A 21,949-nucleotide genomic window follows, 5' to 3' on the forward strand; every position below is an offset into this window, starting at 1 on the left:
ATTGCACCAGCAGCATCTGCTCTTATATAACTATCATTAGCTTACAGCTTTAAGTGTTTAAGGTCTGTGCTAACTAAAAATAAAGACAAGATGATAGTTTATTAAATTTGAATGAAATTTGCAGATTGTTTCGGTGAAGTTTAATAAACTCCTTGCTATCTAAAATATAACAGGACACCGGAGTAAATTCTCGAGCATCTCACACTTCTGATGATCAGCTGTCTGCTTGACGTTTATTCAGCTGTGTAAAAACTATAACTTTAATCTCAGCCAAACCGATTTACTCAGGAACAAATAAAATACTAAAAAAAAGCCAAACAACAACATTTTTAAGTTATCTAAGTGACTCATATATCATGTTTAACCTGAGCAGCGAAAGACGGCGGTGGGTTTGAAGACGATCTGCCGGGAGTCCGCTGTTCTCACGGCTCTAGTTAGCCTAGCTCCCGGCTAGCTATCGAGCTAGTGGGTAACAGACGTCTCCGAAAACGTCGGAGCGCTTTTGAAAATATGTGGTGTCCTGATAAACTGAGCAGATATTTGAGGTTTACACAGCTACATTCTCGCCTGAAAATATGTTAAACGTTTATTTTGTGACCCAGAAAGAATAATAAGAGTAATATTAAAACTAACTAGCTGCGCTATGAATTCTGGGACACAGCTTCTTCTTCTTCTTCGGGGTTTAACGGCAGCTGGCATCCTTGTACATGCAGTGCTGCCATCTTCTGTTTCAGTGCGTTATTACACTCTTAAATCATACTACTTATTCCTGCGTCTTTTGTGATCTTACAAAGCTTCAAACGACGCGTCGACTAATCGTGACTAGTCGACTAATCGTGGCAGCCCTATCTGCTTATACTGCTTTGCAACTTTGTTGGGCAACTTATCGCAATCTGTACACAAGTATTTTGAAAAATACAAATTTATGGCGAAACGAGTATGAATGCATGTCACACATCAATGTAGATTCAGTCACTGAGACATTATTAGAGCTGCAATGCAGACGCAGCAAAATTAGAGAGACAACACTGAAGTTTCCTGTGTAACCCGTACTGCCCGGGCGTCTCACCTGAGGCGAAAAAGGCCTTCTTCAGGGTTGGGCAAAATAAACACCATGATACAGGAGAGAAATCACATGATGCTGACACAATCAATTATAAACCACGTAATTTTCAGCGACTCTTTTATTGTTAATTAAAAAATAAAAAAAAAAGAACAACAACACAAAATACTTCCTCAATCACAAGCATTGGCTTCTTTCCTCCACTAACTAATCTCTGGAGACTGTGAAAGCCTCCACCATTATTAAGACTGTGGTGTTGTTTCAAAATAATCTATGCCTGCATTTTTCATAATGAACATATATGTCATCCGGTGCTACATTATAGTTTAGTGGTGCTTTTATAATTGTCTTTCGACAACAGCAGAGATACAGGTAAATAAAAATGGTTGTGTCAATACAACCATGGGATTACTGGATATTTAAAATTAAAGACAAGCTATTTAAAAATAATTTAAGCATCACGGTAAACTCCAGAAAATAGACTTTAATAAAAATTGGTTAATTTATTGCACACCGTTTACTTCAAATGAGGATCAGTAAGAAGGAGTTGCAGGAGTTGTCTACATTACCCCAAGGATATCATGCTAACACATAGGTACTAAAGGTTGTGTGTGTCATCCTAATATTGTTTTGTGGGGCTTTAACAAAGATGGTATGGACATAACTCTATAAACGTATAAGTTACACCAAGGTTTTTAAGTCCTGGATTGATGCTAACGTTAAAGCACTGAAAAAAAATCACAGTTATCTCTCTAAATCCACAGATAAAGCTGTCTCGACTAGATGACAGCTCTGTGGGATCCTGGTTTCAATCATAATGTTGTTAATGCTAATCAAATTGTTTATTTAGTTAAAAGAACAGCATATCATCCCTGTTTGAAAGGACTTTTTTAAGAGACACTGTATAAAACCAGGGTCGGTCTGGAGAGCAATCATTCTATTATCATCCCCCAGCAGCAAAACAAGAATGCATCTGTAGTGAAATATAGATATAAAAAATGCCTTTCAAGCCCTTTTTTGTTTTAACTAGCTCCACACATACTCAAAATAACAGCACTGTGCTTCATAGTGAAATTTTCATTACTTATTATTATGTGGAATTAGCGGTTGTAATAAAACTGTTGTTTAGTACAGCAGATGACGTTTTGCAAGAGAAACACAAAGCTTACCATCATCTTCTCAAAGAGGTCAATGATTTCTTTTTCTGAGAGGTTCATGGACCGCTCATCAAAAAGAGGCTGAGGAACAGGAAGTTCAGTTTGGGTAGACAGGGGATCTGTTGGGTGCTGTATCAGGAGCTTTTCCTTCTTCGTCCCCGTTTTCCTAAAACTGGTAATACGATCACGCTGAAAGAAAACAGATTCATTGACATATTAAAATATCGCACTGCCAGTGAGCTTGTTTTGACTATAAAGTATATGGATCATTAAGAAAAAAAAACATTTTTTAAAACAACTAGATTGAAAGATTGTCTCCTGCTATCAAAAGACAGCACGATTATTATGCACTGATTTCAGGAACAGATGTGTTTCTGCAAACAAATGAAAGTGAGGTTAAAACAGAAAAAAACGATAGATTTTTTTTCTTTCATTTTTACTTTGTATTGAAGAAAATAATTACAAAAAATATCTGCCGCATACAGCAAACACCTGTATTTAGTAGATTCCAGTTTGACTTAAAAAATAAACAAACAACTAAATAATATACTTACCGTCAAACCCACAGGATTGCTCAGTTTATGCTCAAGTGATTCTAGCATACAATGCCACTTTGCAAGTTTGCAGGGTAGGGTACTAAGAGACATTCCTTTTTATATTAATTGGTTAATCCTACTCTTATGAATGCAGTAACATTAAGTGTAAAAGCAGAAAAGTATATGAACTGCATGCAACCAGTCACTGTTAGTATTATCAAAGGGAGAGAACATGCTGGATGAATGAACAGATATAAATGAAATTAACAGACAGACATATAATGATGACATACACGATGTCGCAAATGTCAGTATACTGAAGTATTACCGGATGGATCAAACATACTGAAAGCTGATTATTGCAGCAGTAGTACGTAATAATAATATGTTGGCTGTACATCCCAAAACTCATGTAATACTACATGCGTCGGGCTATTTGTTAACTAAGGATATTAAAAAGGCCCCAGGTAAAACCATCTAATCAGAAGTGCTACTAATAATTGCACACTAAATGATCTATGACCTGCTTACAAAAGCAGAGATGCTGAGGGCTAAGTTATGTTCATAATGAAAAATTTAGGCAAACAGACCTTGTTGGTGCAGAGTGCACTACAATAAAAAATGTCTTTCACGGCACAGCTTTAGAGAGCGCTACTGCGGACAGACTTATCATTATTTGCTAATGTGTAAAAACCCACGGTATCATTTTGCCACATGATGTAACTCATATACAGTTAAAATGGCAATTTAAACAATTTGCTTCTGGCACATTTGATCCATCCATATACTTCAGTTAAAAGTCCCATGCAGCTATAAGAAAACGTGAGAGGATGTAAAACAAAACTAATCACACCAAAATTAAACCAAGCACCTTACCATATCATCAGCCAATGTTTTTATGTGTATGTTCTGTTGGAGGGAGGGCACAGTGTGAAAAACAATCCAACAGAAAACGACAACACTGGCAAGTGCACGTCCCATCTCAAGTGTTTTCACATGTACAGTGTCCCCTGGATACCGCAGCGTTTTCTTCTCTCTCTTTGGTATCACAGAGTAGAAAATGGTGTTGCATTTCCCTCTGAGATACCAAATTAAATTTTTAATAATGCTTGCATACATTAGAGAATACATAAAACACATGTGCAAATTGTCTTGGTACCACAGAGGGCAATAGCTCATTCCTGTCTTGAGCAAATACTGTACATGTGCATATGCAGGATATGGTAACACTTGATGATCCCAGACAATAGGGTAAAAGTAAAAACGTTTGTGTTCAAGAATGAACACGACAAATACAAGCACACAAAATGAGGTCCATCAGAAAGCACCCATAATCAAACACATCCACATCAGGTTAAAAAAAACCCAGAAAAACCCAATAACATGCAAGTTAGCACTGCTAGGTTAAAGTTTTGTGTATTCCCAAAATAATACATTTTCCCAGGGAATGTAGTTACAGCATGACACAATTAAACACCAAAAGCTTCTTTTATTCCTGTAATTTGTGTTCTGAAGAGCATCCTTTGTAGTGACAGTGGCCCAAAAAATTCAACCGCTTCTCCTAATCCAGATATTTATCTTCATCTCAGACACACTAAGAATGGCTACTGCCAAAGGCTTGTGGCTCGGCAAGGGACAGCCATTTGAAACACACCTCAAATGGGAATCAGTAGCAACGCTGCCATATGCTGTGGCGCTCGGCTGTAAAGTACTAATGAGTGGGGAGATGTGGGGTAGCGATGGCCATAAAGCCTGCCTCCAGCCGCGGATTTCTCCACTATTCTAATCAGGAAACTACTGATGCTGGGGCGAGCAAACAGATTGGCGCTAACCTGCACCTCCCTCTGTGTGTCTTCATCGGCTGTCGCTCTGGGCAACACCGAGCAGACACTCAAACTGCCATATCTATCACTAGTTTTGTCGGCTACAACTGATCAACAGTTGGGAGATAAAGCTATTGACTAGAAAGAACAAAGTCTCGATGTGCAGTGTTACCTAAGCTGTTTTTTCAAGTTAAAATAACACAGGCGGCGTTACATATAGAGGGTTCTGCTGGGGATGTCCAGGTATTTGTTTCGGTATTGTGAAAGCCTTTATTGCTTTTAAAAAGGCAGCATGACACTTCCCAACATGTGTAACGCTAATAATTTAACCCGAGCAACAACTTTTCTCATTTGTAACTCAGTACGTATGTATCATTAAGCCCAGCATTCTCTAGCAGCCTAAAACTGTGTGAAACAATAGCTAATTTTCAAATGGAGTACTTAAACATTTTCTAATCAATTTAACAACAATCAAACCACTGTTTGGTTAATTGTCTTGACTTGAGGGCCTTTCCTTGCCCATTATCTTGGCAACATCGCAACATTGCAATTTAACATCTAACAATTAAGCTTGCATGTCCTCTGGGCTTCTCCCGCTTATTAAAGTAAACTTTTTCATCATAATAAATGTTTATTACCAAACACATATTTCTCTAAATAACCTAATCAAATTAGCTCTGGGTCCCTCCTTAATCAAATATGATTATGAGTCCATGCAGATCCTTAAAAATGAAAACACAAAGCAATATCCCACAACTTGAGAACCAATTTGGGGACACAAAACCATACAAGTATGCCTATTTCCTACAATAAATGTTAAAATTAATATTACAAACTATAATTAATGTTAGTATTACATTAATTCGTGTAAAGATATAAAATATCACCAGGTGGAAAGAGAAATACGTTTCTTTTCCAGGCTGGACAAAAGACTAGTTTTGTTTCAAAGTGACTATAATTGCATATCTTTTAAATAGCAACGCTTGTTATACTCAACCAATTAAACAAGACCATCTGCGTGATGTCATTTTAACTCACTCACTGGAACTATCACTATAAAATCAGTAGCCACGATGCCACTGTAAAATGGGTTTAGAAGGAAATTAGCTTTTACTTTAATTAGTTCTAATAATAAAAAAGAATTACTGTGAGATAGCCATTGTTGGCAGTAAGGCCTGTAACACAAAGTGCTTCTGACAGTTCTTGGTAAATTCATTAAACTACCTCGTGTCCCTGTTTAATCAGACGCTCTGTTCATCTACATTCTAGCAGATTTTAGCAACGATTCCTGATTTTCAGCAAGAAAAATTTAAATTTTGGGGAAATAAAATCAAAGCTGATGAAAGAGACTTTAAGAAAACTGTGAAAATTGTATAATTAGCCTTGAATGCTGGCAAGTAAGCATCAGTAGCACAGCAAAAAAAACCAAACCTTGTGTTTTATTAGGCGCTCATTTGTTTAACTTCTGTTGCTTATTCAGAAAATTTAAATTAACAAAGTTATTGTCAACAGAAAAATATTTTTTTGGTCAAAAAGAAAATATTTTGATCTCTTTATTAATATAGAGGGTTTTTTTTAACAATATAAAGCACATTGAGGCAACTGTTGTGGTTTCACATTATGTAAATAAAATTACATTTACATGAGTTATCAGCTTGCATTGAAACTTACTTAAAATACATACTTATCTTAATTTTGTGTCCAAGTAAGAAACGAATTATTGTGAACGCATCATTATCAAAACACAGCAGCTTAGCAGTGATGACCTCAATTCAGTAAAGCATTCAGAAACCTGTACGTCAACATAGTACACCTGTCTGAACACTGCAGATTATACACAGATAGCCACAGTTACATGTCTGTGGTCATTGTCAAACCACAGTTAAAAACACGAGGAGAATATTGACCTGTTCTAAATGTCAGTATAAAGGCCGTTCAAATTTGGTCTGCTGCTCCTCAACATTTCAAAAGAGTACACTAGAGCTCCCACTCGAAAACCATTCATCTAGAGATACTGTGTGGATTATGCTAAAAAGCTGCTTTCCTCCGAAGAAAAACAAAGCACCGCAAAACTGTCACACTACATCGGAGGGTAACGCTTGCTCGTCGTTGTCATATCAAACAACAAAATTACATAATTTGTCTTTGTGTAATCTGATAAGATCTGCTGCACTACCAATGTACTGATCAGTTTGAAAGGAGTGGCATCAGACACACAGAATACGGTCCGTGTAACTGAATTAGACCAAGTCAAAACAAATTAATTCATCTAAATAAATCCTGTTACAATGGCTTCTCAATGACTGCTTTTGCAAACACAGAGATAATGCAAGACACTGCCTAAGCTAAAGATTTCTCAGTGCGCACGTATTCTGCTTGACGGTATGTATCAAGGTTTTCCATATGTTTGCACAGGGAGGATAATGTTTTCAAGCAAAGCATGGAGGTGGAGAAAAGAGGCAAAAAAGACACTGAGACACAATTTAAACCTGGCAATCAATGTGACTTATATTTCAATTAGAACACATTTACTATCACACTGAATGTAGCTGTCACATAGAAATACAAGTTCCCTCATCGTGCTTTTCCACTCACAATATTCCAATAATTCTTTCTGAATCGTTAAATGACAATAAACATCTGCTCTATAGCCTTGAGTGTGATTATTATTTAAACTACATGTTTTCTATCTTAGCGGTTCCGACACTTCCCGGAGAGATTTTTGAAATCTCTGAACATCTTTGGAGATTATTATCTACAGCAGGTCTATTAACATCAGTCAGTTTTACACAGCCAAGGAGCTTATTGAAAGATGTATTGAAGGAATTCAGAGAATTGCTACTTTGATAAAAACTAGCAATTTGAAGATGTCACTAAGGGAAAATAGTCTGATTTTTACAGACTAACAATATCATAACTAACAAAAAGATTAATAAAAAATAGCTTGACAAGACAAATAAAAAAGATTTCACTGCCACAAAGCATGTCTATCCAGACTTGTGAGCAAATTTACAAGTGGCTCAGTGTGAGAAGTGAATCAGTGTTTTATTTTCAGTCAGACTGAGAGAGCATATGAAGTGGTACATCGTAACAACAGAAATACCTATATTAAAACTAGAGATGGACCGATCCGATATTACGTATCGGTATCGGTCCGATACTGACCTAAATTACTGGATCGGATATCGGAGAAAAATAAAAAATGTAATCCGATCCATTAAATATCACGAAAGCACCTCACAAAACTTGCAACACGCCGTAACTCACCTCAGAACGTCGGAGCAGTATGCATCACGTGATAGAGCAGCTGTGGCATGCGGGACCTGTCGGTGGTCTGGATAGCATTTGGAGCTTCGCTAGCAACCTGGCATTTCATCTCCGACAAAGTTATCCCCGAGAGAAGTAAAGCAAGTGTGTAAGTCCATCTCTGAATGTTTGTAAAGCATTCCCACGTTAAGCTTAACGAGCGATATATGGAGCGACTGCCTCTCGCTCTCCTGCTGCTACTTCAATCGTGAAACTGCTTAAATGATCAGCTGATCGGCTTTTCTGTCGCGAGTCTCTCTTGTTTGTTTTTGGCCCACTTTGCGCCAGAAAGAGCAAACCAGCGGCTGAACAACAGCAGCACGTTTAAGCTTGATAAGCTGTTGTTACAATTTATTTAATATTACTTTCTACTCCAGGATCTTTTTCTACGTAGCTGACGGCTGGTAACTGTGCAGGGGCGGATCTAGCAAAGTTTAGCCAGGGGGGCCGATAGGGCATTAACAGGGAAAAGGGGGCACAAAGACATACTTTTCTTTCTTATTCTCATTTAAAATGTCTAGCTTTTAATAAATAATTATCTGACACCCAAAGTTTTAATTTGATGTAAAATGAATAGAAGTCAATTACTGTATATAGTGACTATTAAGTCTAATATATATACCCTAGTAAGCTATAGTACTTTTTCCTTTGGGAAGGTACCATCTGTGCAGTCTGCAATTTTGTTGAAGAAAGATGTTGAATCTATTTAATATTTCTTGAAAAATAATTGATTTCTGTGCATTTTTTTTCACACTGCATCAAATTAAGGTTGATTACGTTGATTAAGCATCATGAGGTGGAGCGTGAGGGGTGGTTCCCTATTTTTTATTTATTTATTTTTGTTGTTGCTGGGAGTTGGAACCCTATTAGTTAGGTTGCTTAATATTTACGCTAAGTACTCTTTAAAATACCAGAATAGGGAGGATGGTGTAGGTCTAAGTTTATTAGATTGATCAGTATTGCTGAACTATGAAATATTTTTTTTGTATACAGGTATAACAGAATAGCTTTAGTGTAGTTGTTGTTTTAAACTTGAGTATGAACTTGCAGACTTGCAAAATGCAGCAAGATATTTTAAAAAACAGTTTTGTTGATTAAAAAACACTATATCGGATTCATATCGGTATCGGCAGATATCCAAATTTATGATATCGGTATCGGACATAAAAAAGTGGTATCGTGCCATCTCTAATTAAAACACTTGTCAAATCTGAAAGATTCTGACTCCTATGTGCCCTACATGCTTCACATAGTGTCATTACTGTAGGCACTGCCACAAGCATACACACACGGAAAGACAAAAACACACACAACCAAAGACAGCAGATAACAGAAAAACATATTAAAAGGCATAGAGCAGAATGACACATTTGTCATCTCAATAAAGTGAAGTAACGATTCAATCGAGCTCATAAAATAAGGTTGCTCTCCTAAAAAAGACCTGACATAAACACTTCTCCCTCAGTGTTTAATATTGACGTGGGTTACTTTGCTTTATTTTATTTAGGTTTGAAAAAAAAACGCAGTTAATTTAAAAATGGAATGCAGCACGTTTCTGTGAGTGTCTTTAAAAGTGTGTGAGTTTGTGGTAGCCTTATTAGTCTCGTGGAAGTGCTGGTACTGCTTAGTTTCCCAAAACAGATACTGAAAAGAGGAAGCACACAAAAGCTAGTACAGCTAAGATTTGAATGGCTCCACAATGGATGGTCTGACCATGTGACTGGGGACTAGCACAGTACTGCCCTCGGGTTATCTCCATCTCTTTTGAAAGCAAATTCTTACTGTATCCTTGAAGGTGGCAAGATATGTGGTCATTATAAGAGCTGAGGTTTGTAAAAAAAGAAGGAGATATTTTTACACTGATCATAACATCACATAAAGTGTCATTTGTATTTTAAAGTCTACTGAAAATAACCTGATCTGGCAAACATTTTTTTTCCAACCGCGAGAGGAATTTTGCAGCAGACGCTTTCCTCTGAAATTCGGCTTAAAACATGCCATGTTCACACCTGCTATAGCAGTTGTTTTCCCTAATTGCTGACAAGTGCAAAAACATGTGAACCATGACCTTGTTTTTATCTGCAGGCTGTTGACTAAATGGTGTGTAATGAAACTGTACGTAACACCAGAGCCAGGCAGCAAAATGTTTAAAATAATAGTCCCGGTGCGCCCAATAATATGCTTTTATAAATGTCACAGGAGTGACTATATCGGTAACATTCAATTCTACCACTGTATTTTAAATGTTGACTCATCCATGACACACCCATGTTAAGCCTTTCTCACTTGACTAGCACGGACCTCCCTTCACTGACCATCCTTTATCACACGAGGTTCATTTAAAACAAATTTAATTAAATTAAAATACACTTTTTCATCTGGCTTCAGCCTCTCCACATTGTGTTTTCTACATTATTAACTGGATGTTGGTCCAACAACATGCAAAATGTAAAGATACTTCTTTCATTAGGCCTACATCGAGCTCAGTGGAAGCTCTGTCAGAACATGCAATCTACTCATGAATCATCCTAACTGTCGAATAAGCAAATCCCAAGTATGATTCATGCATACATGGACATGACATATATGCATGTCATACAAGTTTTACTGAGGCAGCCAAAAAACAAACTTCCTATTTTCATGTCTCAGATCTCATCCACTGATACACGTGAATAAGGCTCATGACAGAGGGGGACTTTAAAGGAGTGAATGTGTTTCTTCCACTGTGTGACTAAAGCATTTGTCACCACTTCCTCTCTCAAACTTCCTGAATGTCATTAAAAGACTCACATGTGGTCTGTTTCCTGCTGTTGCTCACCCCCCCCCCCCCAACACAATGCCAGTCATGTTAATATAATAACAGAGTATGTAAAAAATATAAAAAAGAAAGTTAGTATGACAAAATCTTGTCAAGACTGGCCAAATAAAATGCAGGGCATACCTACAGTATTGTGCAAAAGTCTTGAGCCTCCCCTCATTTCTTTGTTTCCAAGCAGCTAGACAGTCTTCTAATTTCTTTAAGTAGAGCAATAGTTCTCCAAGCTTTCTTGAAGGTCTAAACTTTGCTTTGGCTACTTTTTGCACTGATTCTCAGCCCAGCCATTATATCTGATCAATTTCCTTGCAATGTTTATTTGTTTCTTTAGGCCATTTAACAGTCAGCCTATTGCTAAAATGTATAATTTGTTTGCATTTCTTTGGCTGAATCCTTAAAATGCTTGAAGAAACTGGACAATTGGAGGAAAAAATGGTTGACCTAAAGAACAGTAGCTGGACATTTTTCTTAAGAAATGGATAAATATCCAGCCAAGATCTACTTTTTGCCATAGGCTCAAAAGAAATAGTCTCAGTGGACGGCTGACTGTCAAGGAGCAATTCTTAAAAAAATGAAAGTTGGGAGAAAAGCTGAGATAAGATAGATTACATAAGCAATCAACTGTGGCAACAGCTCTTATGAAGTGATGAAATTTAAACTCTGTGGTTCAAACTGTCATCAGTATGTACAGAGAAAGCAGGAAGGAGCTAGAACAGTGAGTGTCTATAGCTTTCTGTAAAACACGGTGGAGGCTCAGTCATGATTTGAGGCTGGATTTCAGCCAGTGTTCTTCTTAAGACTGATGCAATTATGAATGCAGGAAAGTACCATCAGATTTTGTTCCTCTGTCCAATACCACATGGAAAGCATCTGATTGGAAATGCCTACATTTCTCAGCATGACAATGATGTCAAACACACTACCAAATCTGTGTAAGCAAACCGAAAAACTATCAGTCATGGATTGACATCCTCAGAGCTGATAATCTCTGGATTATTTAAGCAGCGTGGAAACATCTTGACATAGAACAAAAAAAATCTTAGACTCCTTAAAGAAATTGCAAGAGAGTTAGGCTGTTTGCATGAATAAGCTTTGTTATAGTGTATATATTGACTTTCAAGATCATCAGAATTGTACAAACTCTGGTTTTGCCTTACGCTTCGTATTTAGATGCATTTTTGTAATCTTTTCAATAAGTTGCTGCACCCATTTCTCATTTTCCTTGCAAAATATAAAGAAATATTTTAATATATTTTACCACAGCACTGTAAGTGGCTCAAGTGTGTGACAAGCTGACAGCTTGTGTTAACCACATGCCAACATGACCTAAAATGATTTCCGAGGCTTCCCTAAAGCTCACGTATCAAAATGTCAGATGCATCAAATGACACAAAAAAACAAAACAAAAAAGTAATTCAAAGTATGCTTCATGATGTGATACTATCAGCAGTGTTAGAAGTATGAGCTTTACCCATTATTAAAGTATGTGCTTGTTTCCCGTCTCCTACATGATTAAAATAGAATAAAATAAACTCCATTTAACTAAATGAATGCCCGACAATATTTTCATGGACCGACCTTTAAGGTGTCGCGGATAAATACAACAAAATAAAACCAGTACCGGTACCGAAAAAAAGAAGATTTATTCATAACACACGTGAAAAGACCCAGGAAAACTGAGTTAACGATAAAAACGATAACAAAATAACGCTGAAAACCGATAAAAACCCTGAAAACCAGACATTTCACACCTGAGCCTCAACTCTCGCGGCCCGGTACCAAACGACTCACGGACCGGTACCGGTCCGAGGCCCGGGGGTTGGGGACCGCTGTGCTAGATGATGATGCTGACGGTTTCTGGGGCCAGTAAAGTTACCCAGCTTCAATGCAATAATAATCAATTTCCTACTTAGCTGTCCACATAGCTATTCAATATATATTATTATACACCAGACAGTTTGATATGTCACAACATAAAAATCACAGATATAAAAAAATACAATTAATTACTAGTACACCTGACTAAAACTGCCAGCCTATTTTCATGACAGCCATGCTTCTGAGACCAAATCTATGATACAGTATGTGTCACACTGCTATCCTTGCTATCAGGAGTAGAATATGGCAGCTAACAGCAAACTGGTTAACTCTAGCACAGAACCAGCTTCAGTGTGACCCTACAGATCCCTGCTACACATTTACAAAAGTGGTATCAAGTTTTTGGTTTTTTGTGGGGTTTTTTGTTGCTGCTTTTTTAATAAACCTCTTTCACTGCCCAGTGCCTTGTGGCTGTGTCATGACATCCGGCCTCTCTCTTCCATATTTCCTGCAAATACTCCACACTTTCATTTGTCACCTTATTCACAATAACCAGGCCAATCCTTACTTATGTGATCATTATTATCTCATTTCTCACAATAGTAGAATTTTGGTTTTTTTTACCTTGAATATAAATGCCTTTCAGCATGAATGTGACATTATCGTTTTTTCTTTAAATACGCCTTTCCACATTGTTGACACATGACACATAATCTGCATGCTTTGCTTCAATGTGCAACCACGATGTATTATAAATCCTGGTGGTGCAAAAAAATGTAATGGATGCATCTGAAATAGGAATTGGTCTCACTAAATCTGACATAGAGTTTTGCAGTATAATCTGAAGCCACTAAAATTACTTATATCTGCACACTTTTAGAGCGTTACGGAAACTGTTTTCCACAAATGCCCTTTATCTTCAAAAACCAACGTTTACCATGCACTAACAGTATGTCTGCCATATTTTTAAAACTTATTTTAACAACACTTAATAGGGACTAATAACATGTAATATTTGCCAAAACATAGTTAATGAGTGTTTCTGATTTTAGTTCAGCTTATGAACCACAAATAATGAAACAATCTGGCAGGCTCATGCTGCAACAGCAACCAACTGTCAAAAGAAAAAAGGAAGCAGAGCAAAAGTGCATCTGATAACATGGAATAATAACTCAGAATTAATTTAATAGGCTCGAAGCCAACATAAAACAAATAGGATCCTTTTTTTAATTTTTTTTTTTTTCCTTTAGGGGTGCAACGATACTCGTATCGATATTGAACCGTTCGATACAGTGCTTTCGGTTCGGTACGCATATGTATCGAACAATACAAAACTGTAAATTTATTTTATCAACTTTTCTTCTGACGATGCTGTCTGTGTTGAGCCCTCAGTGGATCTGCGTTCGACTACTCCGCCTAGGCTGCACTGTCGAGCGCAGATCCACTGAGCGCAGCGCAGATGAACGCTGACAGCACTAGTGGGAACACAACATTTACTCCGACATCATCCTAGTGCAAAGACAAGTGGAAGCAGACAAAAACAACAATCAAGCATGCTACAAACTTTACCCGAGTCATTTAGACAGCCGTTAGCACAGGATTCTCCTTATGGGGACCTGATATGTTTAATATGCTGCTGAGAATATAGCCCAGAAGAAGCGTATAGTAGAGCTTTTATTTTGGAAAGAGCCATTTCTCTGTAATAAACTCTCTTTTCCAAAGATGAGGGATTTCTCCATCAGATAGATTTATTTTTTTTATTTTGTTGTTTCAGCAACATTAAATTTAAAAACTGTACTTTTGAGTTAAAATATATATTTATAATTTTAATAAATGACAAATTAAAAAGGCATGAACGTTTTTTTGTATCAAGAAAATATCGAACCGTGACACCAAAGTATCGAACTGAACCGAACCGTGATTTTTGTGTATCGTTGCACCCCTACTATCCTTGTATCCTTCACATTTCATATCTAAACAAATTGCCATACAGACATGCATGTTCTTTAAAGCTTAAACCACTTTACTCCCAACCAACCATTTCACCAATTTGCAATCGATGTGTATTATAAATTAATTAGGTTAAGGAGAAGATGCTTATCACAGTACTACAAAGCAAACAGGAACAAACGATGTTTGAGATTCTGAATACTTTAAACAATTTTCTTATAGAAAGAAACAAGTACAAATTGTATACATCATTACATTACCTGTCAAGCCTGCAGGCAATAAAGAAGATTGGATCTTATACTGTGTATTGACAAATTGGAAAGTTTGATCATCAGCACTTTTATTGTTGTAAAATCGTTGTATCTTACAATAGCCCCACACAAAAACAGCTGGAAATGACACATAATGCACCAGAAGAAACAAAAAAGCTGGCTGATCCCAGTCACTTATGCAGATTCATTGTAGGCTCTATAAAGACTTCCTACATAACTCTAAATCAGACTTTATTCACAAGGGGTCACCCCAACCACACTGAAAGCACTTCTTAGTGCAACCTCCAAGGGATTTGTGTCTCCTCGAAACGTGAACGTGTAAACCACTACACCACAGAGCCACCAGAGCTAAAGCATTTGATAAATATACTGAGTACTTCAGCATAGTCTTGCCACAATGTTGGTCTAACTTTGATAAAGTATAGTGAAAAATATTGATATTCAATACAGTAGTTTTCACACAGTGTAGAGTAAAGAAAGGCATGCATGTGCTTAGGTCTACTACAATATACATATATATAACTGAGAACTGGTTCCCAGTTATTGGTTCCCACATTCCTAATCCTAATATTTAACGTCTCAGTGTTATTATTATATTTATGCAATGTGATGCTTCCTTCCTCTGAGTTGCTACACTATGAGATCATCTTTTAATCTGGAATTCAAAAGGAATAACAGTTCTCTCCCTCTCGGTCAAACCAGCTCCTCTGAATTCCTTTTACTAAAGAGCTCATTCCATCTGGCTGTTCTCCTGGATGTCATACTTTTGCAAAACTTCAAGACAAGGACATTATAACAAAGAGAAGCTAGGAACTATTGAAAATTTGAGTTATGACCCAAAAGACTGCATTGCTGTTGTAATGCTATGCTGAGTATCTACACCCTGGGCCCATAGCCCAAATGGTGTTGCCGTGATGTAATGCTGCCCAGTGACTTGTTAAACAAACACACAGCTTTCAGTGTTTTTCCTCTAAAGACTGATTTGATTTTGCATTGACCAAACCACAGCAGTTTCTGCATTTTCTTATCACCAAAGCACATGGGACAGTGCTCTTTAGCAGCGCTAGGTGTGATTATGAAACCAGTACTTTGATGCTGTTTACAGCCGGTATTACCCCTCCCTCAAGTCTGTTCCACATCCACACAGCCTGCACTGCATGCCAAAAATGTCACAACACAACCCTGCATATGTGTATTAAAATTTAGAGATTTAGTTGCATAGCGCTTGCACTTTTGTTGCATTAGCCCTTTAAACAGCTGAATTTGTTTAATTTAGCTTATTTACATGACTGTGGACAGCTAAAAAGTTGGGATAAACACAAGAGGACAAATCAAAACTGAACTCAAGGAAGAATAATCAGCTTCCTCTTTCAAACTTAAAGCTAATGTTAGTATTTTTGCAACAGCCGCATTTGAAGCTGCCTTCTGCTTCTGCCTGTTGTGCTCAGAGAGTTGCGCAACAGAGAACACGCCTGACCATGAGACCATTTTTTTAGTAAAACAAAACCAAACACTGGTCTTACATAGACTTCTTGAGTGATTTACTGACTGATGATGTCATTCTGGCACTCTCGCAAACATCTTAAACTTGGGAGGCAGGATAGTCAAGAGTTTAAGGCTGTCGTAACGATTTCTTAAAGGAACACCCATTAGTAGCTCTGGGAGTGCATGTCAATTCGCCCCACTTTGGGATTTCCTGTCAGGCAGTTATTTTGGCCACTCTTTCCTTTACCTTAACTTTGGTGTAAACAACCAGCAATTTCCTTTGTGTGTTTCAGTTTTAGGACAATTACTAAAAAATGCTAAACATGCAATAATGCTCAAAAACAATGAGCACCACCTAAAGAAATATCAGAGGCATTAACAAAAACATTTCATTCAGAATGTTGTCCTTCAATCATTCCAGTATGCTTGAGTGAAGACAGAAACACTAGTCAATCTAAACTGTGCCGTTTTCAGTTCCCTATTTAGGAACTGTGGCTGCAACTAAACTTGTGCCCTACCCAGCCAATAAGTCACAACATAAAGCAACACTAACAGAGCTCACAATGAAGATTTGGGAGGTGACATGAGAAAGTTGCACAAAGTTCAACGGCAGCCGAACTTTCCCTTTTTCCACAAATGTGGAAAAACAGACGTGAAAATCAAACGGCAGCCAAGCTTTTTTGTTTCTGGTCATGGAAAATAACTTTAAACCACTGCTTTCTGCAAGCACTGACGGCATGCAGGCACTGACGTGCACTTCACACCCTCAGCATTACAGTTTAGATTTATCATTTAACATGGCACTGTGGACGGTAAATAAAAGATTGTAGCTACAGTTTACCAAATAAGGAAATTACAGATTTTGGAGAGATGCTGTTTACACAATTCCTCAGAAGAGTGTATTAGTTTCTCCCAGGAACTTTTAAGAACAGCATGACTAAAAAAAACAAAAGTGATTGTTTAAGCATTTCCACATAAGCCAAAACAAAACTTCCACCAAATCTTGCAATGTCATTTCAGGGCAAGATATGGCGTGCAGGACCTAATGACACCACGGCTTTAATGATGTAGATTCGGGTTTGCTACTTTTCTAAATAAGCACAATCCTTCCTCTGGTTAAACTACTGCACAAAGTCCATCCAATGTAATGACGATAAATTAATGTTAAATGGGTTTTCAGTTGTTATCTCATAGACACTGCCCAAGGGCTGCCTAAGGACAAGTTTTATCAATTGCACACACTCATGCTGTTCATAAATCGCCCCCACAAACCTCATGTACATCATGCTGTACACTGAGTCATACAGTAAATTAACTTGTGCTTTGTGTGCATATTAATATAAGACCCCCAACTGTCACAACAAGGATGCTCTTCAAAAACCTATCAGGAGATGTATTGACAGGAATAATCACATGATGCACTGAGTGCCTCGAAAATTGAAGCACTCAGCGAAACAGTACCTCTTTGCTCAACTCTAGCTGCTATTAGCCCCTACATTAAACCATAACAACAACACATGAATTACTGTTTGTGTCTCGTCCTGCACTAAACAGGGAAGTTCTGCATCGAGAATATGCTTTGTCCTGCTCCTTGGTTTCATCATGAGCTTTAAAAGTAAAAGGAAGACTGTCCTTAGCATTTACAATAAATCTTTTTTCTTTTTTGACACAGACCTAACATGAAACCTTCTGCAGCTGCAAAGCAGTGCAACTTTCTGGGTCTTAATAAAGTTGAGTGTGACATAATGGGCTGCTTCTGGGATTACAGGATGTGTCAGTTGACTTACACCCTAGTTCCACGCACGTTACACACGAGTGAGCTATTAGAATACCTACCAGCTTTTTGTTTTTACCCTCATCCTCGCTGGATTTCTTTTTAGAGGGCTTATTTGGATCCTCCCCACCGCTGGCTTGATCCATTGCAGCTTTAAGTTAATTTCCCTTCCAGAAACGCCTAATGCGACGTCCTCAAACGCTGACAAACTCCACCGGTGGGCTATTTCAACACACTTTTTACTAGAAGCTCTCCAAGTTATGTGTTTTCAAAATTCATTCCGTTTAAAAGGCTGAAGAACAATTTCAAGTTTCAAATAGCATCCAAAAGAGTCGAGGAGTTTGCTTGAAGAAGAGGTGTGGTAGGGTGGATACACGTTCTCCTCGGCGTAGCAGTATGTCAGCTCACACGCGGGGGAAAAGCTAGAAAGTAACACAAGAGTGTGTAAACAACAACTGATTAGTCCAACATATTCACCCGGGTTTTAAGTTTCAACAAATGCTTTGTCTCCACGCGTGTTTCCATAAGCAGCAGTGTTTAGTATGCAGAATGCATTCAGTAAAGACATCTAACCGTGAACGGTAAAACAGATCCACCTGAGTTAGCTATAAATAGCCATCAATTATTTTTATATTTTTCTTATAAGTAGCATTTAATTGACCCCCTGTTTATGGGAACAGGCGGCTAAATTGTTGCAGAAAGCAAAGTTACAACCGTGTAACTTAGCAATAGAGGAGTAATAGAGAGACAAAAACGTTTCAGGCTGCCCTGACAGTTTTTAACGTGCCTCGTCAAAGCCACTATTTAACTGTCATTAATCAGAATATATATACAATTGCTGTACTACAGGGAAATCACCGTTGTTCTCTTGCTTAGAATACTTTACACTGCTGTACACAAGCGAGCAATGGGCGACCACTGCCCGGCAAGCACTGTTTATTTTAGCGGACACAGTAGCACACCAGCACGTATGAAACCATATCAAATCCAAACGTGAAGATTAAATAAAAGAAAAAGAAAACTAAAAAAAAATAAAAATCCCATCCAGGGCTTACCTTTACAACCAAACGTGAATACCAGGCCCACGGAAATCCCGCCCACCCGTTTTTGACTGGACTTTGAAAGACTGAATGACGTAGAATTCAAGCTACTATTGGGCAGATGTCTTGGCAGTCACGAGGTCGGCGTGGCGTCGGTTGTGACGGAGAGGTCGCACCGATTTCACACAACGTGGATGGGGTTCAGGCAGTTGTAAGAATAGATCTGTAACGGAGGCACCGTGTGAGCGGCTGAGCGCGGATAGGAAGCAGGGCGGGAATCTGCGTCTGGGAAACACACCCAGTGTGTATACGTGTGCGCGTGTGTGTTTATTAATATTAGCACACACACACGCAACTTTTTGTGTCTGCAGAAACAGCTGGTGCCATTGTTACCCAGCTATACAATGGAGTGCATCATATAGGCCTGGCTGTTTGCGACTGCATAAAGACAAAAGGTAGATGCAGATGTGCGTTTGAGGAGAAGACCCCAGGCACTAAAATAAGTAATTAATCAGGTGTAATATCTTTAATTGGTGGGCCAGATCCCAATTCTGAATTTTATGTTCATATAAAATTTATATTCACATTTTCCCAATGCAGACTATTAAATCTCTTTTACACAGGGACCGCTACAGCAATTCTCTAAAAACTGACTGTAACAATTATTACATTTTTCAGTGGAGTGTCTACTATATTTAAAAAAGAAAAAAAAAAGAAGATATGGACTCTTAAATAAAACAACGGCTCCATATAAGGGGAAATAAGTTGTCAGCAGCAGATACTAGAAATTCTCAAAGGGAACTGTGAAACTTTTATGCCTACTGTAATAATACATCATTTAAAGGTCAATCATAGCAAAATATTATAAATTAGAAACATAAAATAATTTAGCGCAGACTTTTTTTTTAATATAAGTATTTATTAAATGAATGCCCTGGGTTTACCCAGAATATATGTTTTGCAGCATTAGAACAGGTATGTCATTCCAATACCTACTGTTATATAATTATATTATGGCTTAAAGTTGCCATTTTATTATATGTGATACTATATTAAAAAGTACCTTTGCATCTCTGAGCTTGGGGACACCCAAGCTTGGGACACCAGATTGAATGATGGGCAACAGTATGGCTAACATTTCAAACAGACTTAACTGAACTTAACTGAAGACACTGAAAGAGCTTGTCAGCCAAGTGATAAACAATCACAACATACAATTTTGCCCTTTTCTTCAGAAGACAGGGGCAGGATGAATTGTTGCTATATATATAGGGTACATGTAAAGTTGTCTGATTACCCCACAGACAAAGACTGGACAAACAATCATTAACTATTCTGTCTTCATATCAATACTGAGCGCTTTTCAGCGATATATTTAATGTGTCTTTTATTTCATCTGATTGCGAAGAAGTGCAAATCTACCATTCAATGTTATGGTTACAGTAAACCACTAATTGTGATCTAAACAACAAAAAAACTTTGTATTCCAAAACTAAAAAAATTAATAAATAATATTTTTGGAGCTTCCTTTTACCTACTTAAATTATGTGTTGCTAATGAAACCGTATCAAGAGCTATAGCTGCTATAGTCAATCATACACACACGTGCACACACACTCACAGACGCTTGCAGTATTTCATATTAACATAAATCGGACTTCTGTAATCAAGAAAAACAATATTCAAAATTAAAACATGGAGTTGATCTAACCACAGCGTGACCAAAACGTATCATTACTGGTAATTTCAGTCTATAAATAAAACTTCTTTGTCATGCTGTCATGGTCACATGTCATTCTGTGGCGCATGACAACCATAAGCTGTCATCTCTAAATGAGACTTGATTTCTCTGCGGCCAATCTTCCTATTAGGAATAAAAGTATAGAACCCAAAGATGTGTTGTAAACACACATGACTAATGTGAGTAAATAATTTGGTCATGGCTCTAAAACTGTGGTCCTTGGCCTAAGCGTAATTGTCCAGTGTGGCTGTTGGCAACAGTCCACAGAGGCTTGGAGGCAATTTTATCTCATTTTTTAAGTTAGCGTTACAACCTTTCGACCACTAACGAAATGATTGGAATCCAAAACACAATAATATGCACAGCACTGGAAAATAAAAGAAAACCAAACAGAAAAGAAGTAAGGTAGTAAAGTAAAACAAACAAGAAATTTAGTTGAGTGATGGCCACAGAATCTGTGCTTGTACTGTTAGCATGACTTGCACATAACAATACAATGTTGTCATTGTGACTTGTGCCAAGAAGAATAAAGTTGCAAGAGGAATTGCACTTGCACATTATAACCCACAGCAGGTACAGTAGGTATTTTCATTTAAATGTATTATATGTTATGATATATAATATATATGCAATGACATGCAGTAAGTTTATAATGGTGGTGTGTCTTTAGATCCATTGCTGAGAAAAAATAGGAGGAGCACCTTATGAAAAAAACCCGACTGAAAACTATAATTGGCAAATTGCAAGTAAAATATTAAAAATAAAACAACTTATTCTTTAGAAAAATGCATGCCATCACTGTTATATGGATATTTTCTTGAGAACTTTTTGATAACAAAAACACACGAGGGTGTGAAAGGTTGGAGGAAGATGACCCAAACATGAGACTCCAAACTGAGGCTAAAAAACAAAAAACTAACCTTTATTAAAGTCAAGGCAGAGGGTACAAAAATCCAAAACAACATGGGGCAGTAAGAAGGAACACACAAGGGCATGTTAACAGACAGTGACACAGTGAACAAAGGAACGATTGTACTCAATGCTCGCACACGCTGAGGGCTAATGGGAATTAGACACAGCTGGGAGGAAACGAGACACAGGTGCACAGAATCACACAGGAGGAAGAAAAAATAAATATAAGACACAGAAGATAACTAACTATCAAACTA

The 21,949-nt window shown here is 37.6% G+C and overlaps 1 protein-coding gene across 4 annotated transcripts in view; it reads right to left on the minus strand.

Annotated features, from left to right (window-relative positions):
- The window catches only part of diaph2 (diaphanous-related formin 2), a 356,357-nt gene extending 337,109 nt beyond the window's left edge, over window positions 1-19,248 (minus strand). For 3 of the 4 annotated variants that reach the window (XM_026146176.1, XM_026146200.1, XM_026146194.1), the window contains exons 1-4: window positions 19,055-19,247; window positions 18,062-18,421; window positions 3,633-3,665; window positions 2,233-2,409 (exon numbers count right to left, since the gene is read on the minus strand). In XM_026146176.1, coding sequence (XP_026001961.1) covers window positions 2,233-2,409; window positions 3,633-3,665; window positions 18,062-18,145 — 294 coding nt within the window. In that variant the 5' untranslated portion in view covers window positions 18,146-18,421; window positions 19,055-19,247. Of the gene's footprint in view, window positions 1-2,232; window positions 2,410-3,632; window positions 3,666-18,061; window positions 18,422-19,054 lie in introns of all 4 variants that reach the window. The other variant, XM_026146184.1, reaches the window with a different exon arrangement.
- Between the last annotated feature and the right edge of the window lie 2,701 nt (window positions 19,249-21,949).

This window comes from Astatotilapia calliptera, chromosome 2 (genome assembly GCF_900246225.1).
Source record: "Astatotilapia calliptera chromosome 2, fAstCal1.2, whole genome shotgun sequence".
NCBI classification, from domain to species: domain Eukaryota; kingdom Metazoa; phylum Chordata; class Actinopteri; order Cichliformes; family Cichlidae; genus Astatotilapia; species Astatotilapia calliptera.